Raw genomic sequence first — 14694 nt, 5'->3', positions numbered from 1 at the left:
AGGGGATGCGTACTTGATCCCACCTGGTATATCCAGGGGTCTGTGTTTGCCCTACTCTCCATTTTGTATAGCTTATAGGAGTTTTAAGATTGGCAACTGCTCGTTATATTCACCTTTCATTGTTACTGTAAAAAGATTTGTAATCTAAGGTGGCCATATTTTGTACATGTAAAATGGTGAAATTAAACCCCATCAACAGAACAGAAGTGCTAGGACTGCTTCTATCGTCAGGAAAATGGTTTTAGTGCCTTTGTTATATAGAAAAGGAGATATTTGGACTGGACCAGGAATCGAACCCATGTCAACTGCATTAAAAGGCAGGTGCTCTAACCACTGAGCTTTCCAGGCCGAATTTTATTTACCAAAAAAGTTCTTTAGATTTTTATTTTTAGAATCCACATTTGATTTACATCAATTTCTGGCACATTACGTTTAAAGATTCCCCTTCACAGCTTTTGATATTTTCGTGGAGGAAAGATGGGGACTTGGTAGAACAATTGTTCGATCCAGCAATGCATCTTTCTTTGTAAGGGTTTTATGAAGTTTACGAATCCAGTATAGATACTTGAACGGTACCTTATATTTATCTGTCCCATTGACTGGGATATTAAATGCGTCTCAAGTCTTCTTTTCACTTCAAAAATATACCAATACAAACATAACACCGGAAGTGACATTGGTCGTTTATTCCATGTAAAAGACATGTATGATATAATTTACATAACAGAGTCACGTGACCCAAAACTACGATGTACATCTATGGCGTAACACTATCAATACTTAGTTCCGGTCAGTTGCAATGTGGGAAATCAAAAACATTATGGAGAGGAGAAAAACAAGATTATTTCGATGTAAATATGGCATTACAATGCCCTGTCGTTTATCTACCAAATAACTATTAAAGATACAATAAAATGGTACATCACCCCCACATTGCAATATTTCATTTATCAAATTAAATAAGGGTCAGTATTGAGCAAAAAAAGTCATTGCACAGCATATTGTGATTTAAATAAAGAAGTCGTATTTGTTCTACCAACCTTCTGAAACAGAACTGTATTGCGGGATGATTGACCAAAATTGTAAAACAACAAAAAATTTCATCCGACGTTTTAAAACTCTTAATTTATCACCAAAAATGTCAGAATGAAACATTGCGACATTTTTTTTCCTTCATTATTTTTAACGTCCTGCAGACATAAAAAAAATCTTACACAAAAATCCCTCTACCCGATGACGTATAACAAAATGATACAACGGACTACATCTAGTGACGACAACTTGATCCTCTTGCTACACAGTAACGATGTAAAATACAAAAAGCTGAGAATTTGGGGAAGTTGTCTTGCATAATTTCAACTTACATAGTGTAGTTTTGCAATCAAACAGCATTTTTGGAAACCCTCTATGGACATTTGATTCAAAATATATTTCGACACAAAGTTTAGACTCTTAAAAACCTATCCTCGTGCTATTTAAGTTATTCTCCACACCATGGGTTGAATAATAATTGGATTAGAAAATAATCTTTGATTGAAAATACACGATTTCTAAATAATTTCTACAGTCTCGGTAATTTTTTAGCTTTATCACAGAGACGACTATGAACTCCACAATACACGGGTCGATTTAAAATACTCTACAAAAGTCAATCTTGGATTCAACATCTATACACTTTTAAGGACAAATGGTATGAATTCAACAATTGCTTACACCGACACTAAATAGTGTTACCATTTGTTAAAGATTGTCCAAAAATGAAATCAAAAATGGCTACCCTGTTTTCTCATAAATTCATTGACACATCTTGAAACTTACAGAGTGTTTTCTAGTTATCCATACAAATAACTCAACTACTGCATAGTATATATATATACTACGAAGGCATGCATGTTTGATCATGTACTATTTTTTTTTACCACAATTTCGATCTTCCGAATTTACTCTTAATGTATTGCAATGTTCGTAAACAGAAAATGCGACTTGCAAAACCAGATGGTTTTACAAAGGCATGATGAGTATTAGACCATAGATTTAATCAATTAAAATTTGATATTATGTCACAATTAGATCGTTGATACTTTTTTTCGGAATATTTTGTAGCTCTTTTCAATACCCTGTGTCAAAAGAAATAACCTCATCCACTGTGGTATCATTATGCATAAAGTAGATTTAGCCATATTAGTAACGCTCAATTTGATTGGTCAATCAAATTAGTCATGTCTTTAAGCTTTCCATCAGATTGGTCAATCAAATTGGCTATTTCATTTGATTGGTCAATCACAATTCTCAATGATTAATCACTGGATTTCCTTGTAACACATTCATATGAGACAGACAATTAAAACTTATATAAGCATTATATAAAATTAATAATAAGCATATATATTCATTTTGTAACAAGTGATCCTAACGGTCAACACGTTTAACGATACAACCAATCAACACATATATAATCTCCCAAACGTCATTCATCAAGTCCTCTACAGCACTATTACAAATCAACGACATTAATAGAAACATTTGCATATTTGTTGACTTTTGCAAAAGATGTACATCATTTCATAACCTACCCTACAAATTATAAGTAATCTACATTACAATAAATTACAATATATCTAACATAGAAATAAGCAATAGATTCTATTTTCAATCATCAAGTTAACTAAAGAAGTGTCGTCATATCGCCAGGAAGATATGAATCAAACATATCCTCAATTGTGTACAGTGACGTAATAAATCTATGACGTAACAGTCAGGTGAAGTAAAAACAGGAGGGAAAGAGAAAAAAATAAGGGAAAAATCATCTATCTGGAAGTGAAGTGTCATGGTGTATAGGAAAAATCGGCTTGAATGGAATGTTCAATCTGTACAATATCGTTGGTGAATGAAACCTTAAACTAAGAGGGTCAAGATATGATAATGGAAAATAAATATCCCTGTCAAGGGGGCTGTGACGTAAAACGTTTGTATTTCTGTTTTCAAAATGATTTCATTAAGTTTGTACAAGTACTAAACTTTGTAAACAATAAAAGTTTTAACACAAACAGATGTTTTTGTTTATTCTTCTTAACAAGTGCGTTAGTGCAGACTAGCAGTATATATAATATTGCCTTCGTGGAATACCATCCGATGCTTCCGCCAAAACGCATACAGAATTCAGATATGCCCTCGTACAAATAGACATGGCCAAGTGCTTAATACCATTCTTTCTACAAGTCCATGAAAGGTAGCCTCAACATCCTCTGAGATCAATACATTCGAACACAGTCATTATAATTCGATTAACAACCATTTAAAATTAGTGAATGTGGTACTTATGTGATTAAAATTTTCCTCAGATATGTTTAACACTCAGTAGGGGAGAACATAAAAAAAGGTTGTAAAAGGGATGAAAAACAATTATGAAGCACTAAAATATTAACACAAAGGCTTGTTGAAATTTCTGTGTGCTTGTGCCGATAAAAAGACAACCTTATCACAACGCATGTCTTCATTTGGACGGACACGGACTCGTGTTGTTCTCTTCATCTGAGTTAAAGTTTTGCAATATTCATTTCTTATAAATTCAATAATTTCCATACATAGAAAATATCTTATATCTACTTCCATGTTGTTGTATCAAAACTGAAATCACTTTTTTAGAAGCTATTTCCACTTTTAAACTCACTTGTTTCATCGAAAATGTATCTTACTATTTGCATAATAACTCCTGAGGATATGCAAAAAGTTGAGTAAATCTTGATTCATTATCATTTCTTGTTCCTTGTCACATATTATAATTCAGTACAACAGGATAATTATATACGCAAATCAAACCCCAACCCACTTCTGCGATCAGAAGATGAGATGGTTAAATTGTTTGTTCATTTCATCTTACAGAAAAAAGGGGAAACATGAATGAAAAAAAAACCAATTTTTAGAATTCCCTGGGAAACAGACATATGTAAATGGCTATAATAAATAACTCTTCACCACAGCAAAAAAAATTACACATCACAATCTGACATTCTCCCACAAGAGGGGTAAAAATTTCGACAGAGGTCAAAGGTCAACTGACGCCTTCAAAAACAAATTCTACCACATGAATGCCCATTACTGACACGGAGGTTTTCAAAAATGACCTTTCTGAATTTCATAACAAATCATCTTCGAAATATTGTTTTTTGTGTTGGTTTCCAAACAAGACAAGTATTATTAGCATAATATCTCATTCACATCGCAATATATGACCTCGATGTCAGATGACTCCATGAGCCAATCACAATCATTCCATCAATTTATGCATACATATTAGATAATATCAATCTCAACTACAATATAAACATTAAGTAACATGAATTATCTACAATGAGGGCAACATATAATATACTTTTATGTATATAATATCTCATATAATAACGGGAAGAAAAAAAACCCAAAAGAAAATCCTTCGTCAAATATAAATAAGATGAAAAAACGTTTGATACGAATCATAGGATGAAAAAAGAACTCGATTTAATGTTCATTTCCTCCATCGTCACAATCACAGATGAGTCACCTCAAGAGATGCAGACAAGAGAAAAAGAATCATTCTTATGGAAACACAACCATTTGAATATTCATGAGAAAATCGTTGTGGCGGCCCCTGGGGACTGGCTTAGAGTTTCCTCCTTCTTTCCCTACGAAACGAAACATACTATTAAAGTTTCATGCTGCACATATTTTGATGAGTGAGGGTTGCACACACTTATCAAACAATCAATCACTGAATACAAATGTACAGTACTATCTGATATTTTGAAGAGCATACCAAATATCTATTTTACAATTTAAAATCCTGTTGTACATGCATATAAATTTCAAATAAAAAAGTATAGCATCATTTTATGTTTTATCAATTATGATTTGCATATTGAATTGAAAAATTATGAATGACCATGAAGTGCATAGCTGTAAGGTGAATGTAAAAGCGAATATGATTGGTTACATGAGGACCTATCATCTTTATCCTTTTTTGTCTTGTAAAAACTGAAAATTATTCATTTTTCTATATCATTATCTCACTATTTCAATTAACAAAATTATCATTATTCAATTAACTCTGGTATAGAAACCACATGATTCATGTAGAATCCATATAAAGTAAACTTTATTAAACTTCTTTCATATAAAAAATGCCCTTAAGTAGAATAAATATGAAACGATATTATACACAATGAAATAACAGAAGCAATTGTATTTTCTCTTATGTTGAATAAATATGAAATTATATTATTCACATTAAAACATAAGAATTCCCTTTAAGTTGAATAAATATGAAACCATATTGTACACATCAAAATAATTAATTTTACATTTGGTATGATTAGTGTCATGCAGTGTTACATCAATTCTAATAATAACTCCACTCAGAACATGTGGCCCTGGACTACGATCAAAGCCAAGCAGGAGATAGTGTTTTTGTCGTTTTTTTCAATATCTACATTTTCGTTATAACTTGCTTACACACGGTTTTAATCTGTACAGAATCTGACTTGTTCATTTCAAAAATCCTAGTTTTATCTTTCTTTTTCACCGACTTATGAAAGACGAAGATAACGAACAGTGATCAATCTCAGAAGTCCTATAAGCAATACAAAATAAAGAGGACGGTAAACATGGACCCCTGGACACACCAGAGGTGGGATCAGGTGCCTAGGAGAAGTAATCATCCCCTGCCGACCGGTCACACCCGCCCTGAGCCCTATGATTTGGATCAGGTAAACGGAGAAGTTCATTGTCAAAATCAGTGTGCCAAGAACGGCCAAACAATCAGTATGAAACACGTCAGACATATATTTCTGTTTAAATGTGAAGATATGCAGGACTGTAAATGCTGTATGAACTTTTGTTGGAAAAATTCCTATCAGCAATGAAATGAAGATCTCACAAATATTCCATTACCGATAACTCGAAAAATAGGCCTAACAAATTTATGCAATTCTAAGGTCATTGGTTACGCGTAATTTTGGAGAGAGAAATGTTTAATTTATCTAATAAGATTTTTCCACTTATAATTCCAACACATGATTATCACACGCCTTGGGGCTATCATTATACAAATGAAACACAACTGGAGAAGACGGGCTATATTTCGTGTTTTTCAGTATATCATACTTGCCAAGGGTCGTAACTCTAAAAGTACAATCAATATCAGCAGTAATATATTGACGAATATTCATCATTTTATTTCTTAGGGTGTTTGTATCTTAAATTATGCAGGACGAATGATGACCTCACAGGAATATTTGTGATTCAAAGTTAGAATCGTCTACATTTTAACAACCAAACACATGTACAAACTTCTTTTTTGAAATAAAATTATATAGTCTGTTAAGAATCTAATAACCTAAAATACGACATTGGACACAATTTATTCCCTCCCTTTTCCCCAAATGTTCTCCCTTGCCTGACTTTAGACGTGCAGCAAGCGGTGGATGATGTCTACACATAAAAAGAAACAAAAACAAATCCTTACTTGCTTGATGTTGGTTGGTTGCCATGGTTACAGGGAAACATTAAATTCCACTCACCACCTCGCCCATTTTATTTTTAGCATATTCGATGCGAATACCGCCTCGATCTGAGGAAAGAAGGACAAATCCCTGAAGCCGTCCCATGGCCTCTGACGCCTGTCTCACATCCTGTTTACATACATACAAAGATAATACTTAAAAATACGCAATACGAATCCTTTTCAGGGGTCAATCAGACACAAAAAAAATCAATGGGGAAATTGTAACCCAGGTTTGTACATTTCCCACCTCAATAGGGTCAAAAAGTGACCCTTTTCATTAAAATGTGCAATGAAAAGGGGGGGGGGGGCGAGTTGCATCTTCCACAACACCACTATTACACCACTGCCTTTCAATCTATGAAACGTGAAAACGGATAAAACCTGACAGTCAAACTAAGAAGAAAAGGTGAGGAAAACGAATAGCGACCAATCTTATAACTCCCACAAGGAGTTGGACAAACACGGACCCCTGGACACAGCAGAGGTTGGATCAGACAAACACGGACCCCTGGACACAGCAGAGGTTGGATCAGGTGCCCAGGAGAAGCACCCCTTGTCGACCGGTCACACCTGCCGTGAGCCCTATACCTTAATCAGGCAAACGGAGCAAGATGTTATTGTTTAAATAAACTCACCTGAAATTCTACAAAAGCAACTGGCGATCCCCCTTTGTTATGCATTCTTAGCCGGCTGAAACCCTGGAAACTAGAATCGGAGATATACAAATTAAAAATTACTCTTAAAACACCCCTGAGGAATGAATACCTAATACATTCGTTTTCTAGTTTTTCAATCATACAATATATCAGTCAAAATGGCTTCTTGGGAAAAATTGAAGACCTAGTTGTGTTACAAACATTAAAACTTTCAATAATTTCTTCATACAAAAGTTAATTTGGATTTCTATAAGGTGCAACATTTGTGCATTTTTCTTTAATGCAGTAATCTATCCTAAGGTCAAGAAAAGAACCCCACAGAATTTTAACAATTCATTTCACGATTACAGTAAATAAAAATGCTATAAAACGTGTCAGTAGATATGGTGAGTGTAGCGCCAACCCGGGCGGTGTCATATAAATATAACTGCGAGGGATGGTGGCCAAAACGAGGCTGCATGCAGAGAGAAAAAAAAATAAAATGGCAACGTAAGGGGATTTAAGTTGTCATTTGTTGTGTAATTTTGTTTGAGTGGTTGGCAATATAAACACAAAAATCTAAAAATTATATTATGCAGTTTCGTATTTTTTATACATATATTTCAAAAAGAGTTGTGACAAGTGTTGTAACGTGTACAAAACGACAAAAATGTCCTCATCTTTGACTCGAATTGTATGCATCAAATTAGTGCAGGTGACCTTAAGCAGTATATGTAGTGAATAATGTGAAAATTTAAAGAAAACTAAGTCATCGCTTTGTTTCAATTACTTTACATCCACCGTCTCTCACGAAATCAAAACTATTGAAAAGTGTATGTTTGAATCAGTAATATATGGAAACAATGTGTTGGCTTTTCTTGGAGAAAGCTGTGTTTTCTAACGTACACACAAAATGTTCCGTTTATGACTGTTAATTGTTTCTAAGTAGATGATAAACTGTTGCAATATACACCCCAGTACCCAATCTGCCTCTAGCAGAACTCTAAATCAGCTCCGTGAAAGTGTGGTGATTTTACGGCACTGTTTGCTGGAATTTGTTTGTGGAAAGAAAGACCCGTCAACTATATAGCACAGTATTGTGATCATTACGTTACATATATTGCCAAGCTAAAAATATATATAGAAAAAGGAAAACAGATAGCTTGTTAAAAACTGAACATGTTAAAAATACATATGTATAATCCTCATTCCAATCATGATGCAAGGGAAATAACTCATTGTGGCCTAAGTAGAACAAGGGGAGGCAATTTGTGATGGTATTTTATAATTACTTGAAATTAAACATTTTTCTTTGTAATAACCAATATCATTGGACTGTGATGGCAACTCACCCACCAACAATAAGAAAAGACATCATCTTTGTTATTTTTGCTGTTGAGTATGCACACCATGTTTGACTATGGTCAGAGTATATTCTCCAGACAGCTGCTATGCAGACTGCCAAGCGGAGAGGTATACTATCCAAGTCAACATGGTATCATCATTCTGACACGGCTTATATTTACTTCATTACCACAGAACAACAATCTGTATTACATCTTTGAAATAGACTTCGTAGGTCTTTACCAGTGCTTACACAATAAGCATGGCTGGGGTGCCAAATGTCCGTCTGTCTTGGACATTGGTCCCTTTCTTTCGTCAGTGAGCCATAAAAGTGGATTTATGTCAAATGCAGAAATTTCCATGGAAAAGAGGTTTAATTTATTTCTGTTTGTCGTTTCAGAATGACACAGTCCAGTGCCTGTATGTGTCAAAGAGCTGACCTCAAACACAGTTATTCTCATCACGGTTGAATGATCTATTCATATCCGTAACTATTAACCCTTACCCAAACATTACTGAAGACTCTTGGAAGAAATCTTTCTTATCTAGAGTTAACCTTTACTGGAGCCAGTTACTTAAGATGCTTTCATAGCATGGATTCATATTGAATATCAGTAAACTCTTTGACCTCATGCAGACAATACAAAGAAATAAGTCAGAAAATAACAATATGATGCAGCCATTGTGGTTTAAACAGAGATAAGATAGTGAAGGTCTCTGTAGTTGCTTCCATCCAAGCGCTGAGGTGCTTCAATATAACTACAGTGTAAACAGTGTCTACCAAACTCTTGTTGTGATCTATAAATGATGGTAAAGATGTCAAACGTTCTCGTGATCTATGAAATGGAGATTAAACTGTTCCGCTTACCTTTACGACTTAACGTTATATCTACAAGATTAACGTCATCGTTTCAGATGTCACTATTAAACATCAAAAATAAGAGGAACACATTCAAAGATCTTCAGTAAAAGGGTTGTTGGGTGAATGTTTTGGGGATTGGAATTGTTAATTGGGTAAAACTTTCAAAATAACTGCTTCCAATATCCACATACTGTGTGTACATACATGATTAAGTGTATTGGAATTGTGTAGTACATAAAATACGCTTTTAAAACCCATGCAAAACTTCCTCCACACTGAGTGCTGACACGGAAAAGGCTCGTGAATGCTGGCTGTAAACACGGCCCTTCTCTCCGATGTGGACAACCTCAGCTTTAATGGGAGTGTAAAGCCATGCAGAATCATGTGCTCTACTTGGAACCACCTACCTCCTCAAGTCTTGTGGTGCGTGTTTCTCTTATCTTACAAACTAGGAACAGGTATCGTCAAATCTTAGACATGTTAATGAGTGCGGAACTTTACCTGTTACTAATGAAATTTGCTCTCAACTGTCTTGCCAAGATTTAAAATCATTTTTTTTTATATCGTCTTCACTATAGCACATCTCATACTTACCGTTAAATATAATTTTGAGCTCTTGGCTTAAATAAGTCAAACTTAGTCCTTTGAGGTCCATTAGCAAGGAAAAATAATTCCTTGAGACATCAAAAAATCTCATATATTATCTGGCAATTAATTTCCGACGAGTCTTATTTTAAAGATCTTAATAGTGGCCCTACACAAAATTCTCAGTGTCAGGAAGTGGACTTTACTCTGCCAGGTAAAGTGAGAATGGATTTCAGACTTCCCACTCACCTGTTGAAGAGGTCTTTGAGTTCCTGCTCGGAGGAAAACTGTCCGAGGTTGGCCACAAACAGTGTGGAGCACGGCGAGTTGCTGGTGTGAGCCGCAGCAGACACCCCCGGGCTCTGTGAGGTGGTCTGTACCTGCAGCGTGCCTGCTGTGCTGACACTAGTGCTGAGAGGACTAGTTAAAATGGGCGTGGCCGCTATAGGAGGGTGAGGCAGGGCAGCAGACACAGCTTGTGGGGGGCCTACCACCGTGGGATGGTGAATCTGTTAATGACAACCCATTACAAGGCGTCAGTGTCACGGGTCCCCCAGCACATGTAAGCCTCCCCAGACACAGCTAGCCATGGAATATAGGTGTCCCCATAGGCTTTCGATTGCATTTCATTTGCGTGCTCACACAACACTTTGCAATACAAAAACCAGAGAAATATGTGTCCCATCCCTTTTTTCAGAAAGTCCCTCCCTTTTTCAACTGATGCTACGGTAACCATTGGTGGTTCTTTTCCTTCCTTGAAATCCTGCTTTGACAATTTTATCTGAAACCTAAAACCTATAGTAACCTACGTACATGGGAATACTTTGCAATAAGACACCACCACATTCAAGGATCCCAAAGCCCCCTTCCTTGTCTTTGTAAAAAAAAAATGCGGACAAATTTAATGAATATTTTGAAGAATGAATTGCCCATATGCATGGGAAATATGTGTGAACTATCATGTAATGTTGTGTGGATAGGAGGGCTTTGCAACCATATTCATCATTCATTGCTTTTTCTTCTGGGGTTTTGTTGGGAATTTCTTCTAAACCTACCTTCTATCGGTGGTAAATCAAGCCTGCTTTCCAAATTCCAAAGTTCCTGTACTTATTCCTTTGTTTTGTAAATTAGTATTTGCAATTGTTTCTAATGTTTTCTATGGCTCTGTGTATTTAACAATGTTGCGCCAGTGCAATGAAACCGGAATTATGTACATTACATTGGTTTGCGTAAAATAAAATTCCTTGTTGGAGTGGCGAGTACTAAAATGGACCAAAAATTGGAGAAATTTTGTTTTTTTTAAAAATCAAAACCAGTTGCAATGAAAGAAGACAGATATAGTGCCACACAGAAATAAAGCACATCTATATACATAACTTGCCATCTACTACAAAAAATCACGAGAGTCAATCAATCAGAAAATTATGAAGGTCAGGAGGGAACAATGATCTACTGTTAACAATTTCAGGATCAAGTAAATAATCTAAGGATCAAGTAAATATCTTTGCTAAAAATAATGTATCTTTGCCATTAACAATCTACTTTTCCCAAAATGACTGTTCAGTTAAATGTGCATAAATATACTTTTCCTTTATTTTTTCTTTAATTGGTCAGGAGAATTAACTTCAAGTGATATGGATGTTGCTTTTCAAAAGAATATCAACGAATGTTGAATGAGATATGACAATAGGAGAAACAAATAAAATGTAAAAATAAAGCTGCAGAGCTATACGTTGGTTTTAGTGAATGTTAGCAATGAATGAGAGTGGTGCCAAAAGCCCTCCTTGCATGCATCCCCGGCTAGGTGTGTCTTAGGAATGCTGGGAAGGACACCGTACTGTGTGCTCTATACAGAGTGCTGAAAAAGACATTGGCTTTTCTATCAGTGTGGATTCTCTATAGCACAGGATCATCATTTTCCAGATGGAGTTAAAAGTAAATTTTTTAACCCCGAGAAATCGCAAGTTACAAAGTCTTTCAATGAATAAAAGTAAAACTTTTATCTCTATTCAATTCATAATATAACAAGTTCATCAACTCTTGCAAGTCTTCTCTTGCGCATAATTATCAATCAAAGCAGACTGTAGTTTTGCAAAACAAAACAAAAACGAGTTGAGAAATTCTTGAAAACATTAAACATTGCCTTTCGTCACTGAGATATAGAGAAGTCCATGAAAAATTAAATATGACATGTCATGCATATACAAAGCATCTATATAAACAAGTGAGGATATCTAACTAGTAAAACAACCCTAGTGGATGGCATTTCAGGGGACGCTGCCCCTGAAATATAGTACCGTCTGCCCAGGAGACAGTTGTATTGTAAAGAAGAGAAAAACAGTTTGGAGTTTTTTTCACAAATGGTTTCAGTCCAAGTAGATTTTCTTAATTAGTTTGGTGCATATCTGCATTGTATTAAAAGAAAGCTTTGATCAAACACATGCAGGTTCATTCATGCTATTTTCGGATCACACACATGATAAGTTTGCTTGATGTGGTTTCTGGTGACTGCATGAAATATCTGGACTGTGCAGTCTATGAAATGCTTGAATAGAGTGCTGGTTTCTTTTACAGAATTTACCAAGCCAACAAAGTTGCTGTTCCTTATTTAGAGTGTCTCAATGAACTGGATATAACAGACCTTCAAAAGTCACTTGAGTTCTCATTGAAAGTTACTTGAAAATCAGTATAGAATTTACCTGAAGGTGAGGAATCCATTCCTATAACAGTATACAAATTATAGCTTAGTGGCATTTTTATGTTCTTGTTCAACTTTATCTGCATTTTTGATATTCACTTAAGACCTGATCAAGAAACATTAGCTAGTTCAGGCCACCTTTAGAAATATTTTTCTTTGCCCTCTCCCGACTCTGTGCTAAATAAAATGGATTACCTAAGTACTCAACATCTTTCTTGCATATTTTTCAGTACGTTTTCTTTCGATTATCATTCCATATATAATCTAAAAAGTTGGTTTTATTCTCTAAATGGGATAAAAAACATAACAAGAAATACATTTATGTAGATGACATTTATTCATTCAGTCGAGCGAGGGCTCATTCTATTTTTTATTTCCGAATCCATATATGACCAAAACAGATTGTGACGAGTCTCATGAACTGAGTGTGGCTGTATACAGGTGACATTAACTATAGTGTTGCTATGGTGCAGTCATTGGCTGTGCAGCAGTAGCTGGAGTCCATGTCTAGGTAACCTTAGAAACGGCTTCACAATGGATCTTTGGTTAGAGGTAAACTGCTGAGGTTACAAAGGACAGGAATTCCTGAAGTCTTAAACCTATTCATCGTTTCATAATATGAGCATACTGAAGTGCAATTCAGGTTTCATATACACATTAACAGCTATATTGTTTTTTTTTCCCCTTAATTAATGAAGGATCGATTCTTCCTTTTGAAATTTCACATCAAGGTTTGGAGTTTTAGGAAGAGTACAAAGTGCATAGTTTGTGCTGAAAGATTTGTTTTAAAACTAGAGCTAGCAGAAAGGAACAAGGATTGCCTGGTCCAATTATTTGGTACTTATTCTATTTTTTTCTCTACGAGCAGGAAAAGCAAGTTTGTTGCCTTGGTAACTTTGGTTTGCAGTGCCAGGTGAGAGTAAGAAAATATGATTTACCTGAGGGAGGGTGTGAAATGTCCATTCCTAGAATTTTACAAGAGGTCAGAGGTCACAAAACAAGGTCAAAAGGTTACATATAACAGTTTTACAAAGTAACACAGATAAACCATCTCTTGAAAGATTGTATATACCAATTTCAATACTATCAATCTAAGCACATAATGTTTTCATACTGAACATTTAACATACAGTAAAACTTGCTTACAAGGAATTTCCGAGGATGTGACCTAATCCCTTATAACTGATAAATAAGTTCCTTTAAAAATTCAATACTGAACACATATTTGCTGTAACAAATTTGTTAATGGATATAATATTCAACACTTACAAGAAGTTATTTTTACACAAATTAGATATATATCAGGACCCAGTTTTATGATGGTTAGTTAACTTTAACAGGCAGTTAACTTTGGAACCCATTAATTCTTACATTCATAGTGTTAATTGTCAATTACACTTAGCCCATATTTGTGCAACTGGGCGATGAGAAATAAATGATTCATTTTTACAATAATTGACATTCAGGGGTCAGAACAGACAAATTCCACTATATTATGAATAAATAAATTATCATCTAATAATGCTGAAAATAATACTGAGATATTATCAATAATCACTCTTTTTAATAGAATACTTTTAAATCAGGAGATTTTCAATTCATTCTTTATATCAGAATTCCTTATAAGCGAGATTTACTGTATTTTGTTTTAGTTGGAAAGTGATTCAGTTGTGTGCTTTTTGTTTTTGGTTTTCTGGGTTTTTTTTAAATTTACATAATTTTGTTCAAATTATTTCTACTTTTAATAAGAATCTGAGAGAAGAGGAAAGGTGGAAAAACACGACAAATACTAAACTAAACTTTGAAAACATTTTTTCTCAGGTTTGATGGATTTAAGCAAACCAAATACATAATTAGTAGAGCCACTTGTTAAATCACTGCACAGTAGTATACATCTTAAACTAACACAGAATGCCTACACACAAAATAATAAGATATCCCAACAGCCAACATATTAGAGGGAGGTTCCAAATAACATCTTACACATTCTCTTTATAAAATATTACACATTTCTCAATCTCTTTTCATGGTT

At 34.7% G+C, this 14694-nt stretch overlaps 1 protein-coding gene across 19 annotated transcripts in view; it reads right to left on the bottom strand.

Annotated features, from left to right (window-relative positions):
- Positions 1 to 671: 671 nt before the first annotated feature.
- Positions 672 to 14694, bottom strand: part of LOC125660916 (U1 small nuclear ribonucleoprotein A-like) — a 76117-nt gene continuing 62094 nt past the window's right edge. For 12 of the 19 annotated variants that reach the window (XM_048892727.2, XM_048892720.2, XM_048892726.2 and 9 more), the window contains 6 exons: positions 13601 to 13627; positions 12664 to 12684; positions 10214 to 10473; positions 7174 to 7243; positions 6555 to 6665; positions 672 to 4661 (listed from right to left, as the gene is read on the bottom strand). In XM_048892727.2, the coding sequence (XP_048748684.1) occupies positions 4602 to 4661; positions 6555 to 6665; positions 7174 to 7243; positions 10214 to 10473; positions 12664 to 12684; positions 13601 to 13627 (549 nt within the window). In that variant the 3' untranslated portion in view covers positions 672 to 4601. Of the gene's footprint in view, positions 4662 to 6554; positions 6666 to 7173; positions 7244 to 9385; positions 9407 to 10213; positions 10474 to 12663; positions 12685 to 13600; positions 13628 to 14694 lie in introns of those variants that run through there. The other 7 variants (XM_056146013.1, XM_048892721.2, XM_056146011.1 and 4 more) reach the window with 4 other exon arrangements.

This window comes from Ostrea edulis, chromosome 8, assembly GCF_947568905.1.
Source record: "Ostrea edulis chromosome 8, xbOstEdul1.1, whole genome shotgun sequence".
Taxonomy (NCBI): domain Eukaryota; kingdom Metazoa; phylum Mollusca; class Bivalvia; order Ostreida; family Ostreidae; genus Ostrea; species Ostrea edulis.
The sequence above is the reverse complement of the archived record's forward strand: the minus strand, read 5'-3'. Positions and strand labels throughout refer to the sequence as shown.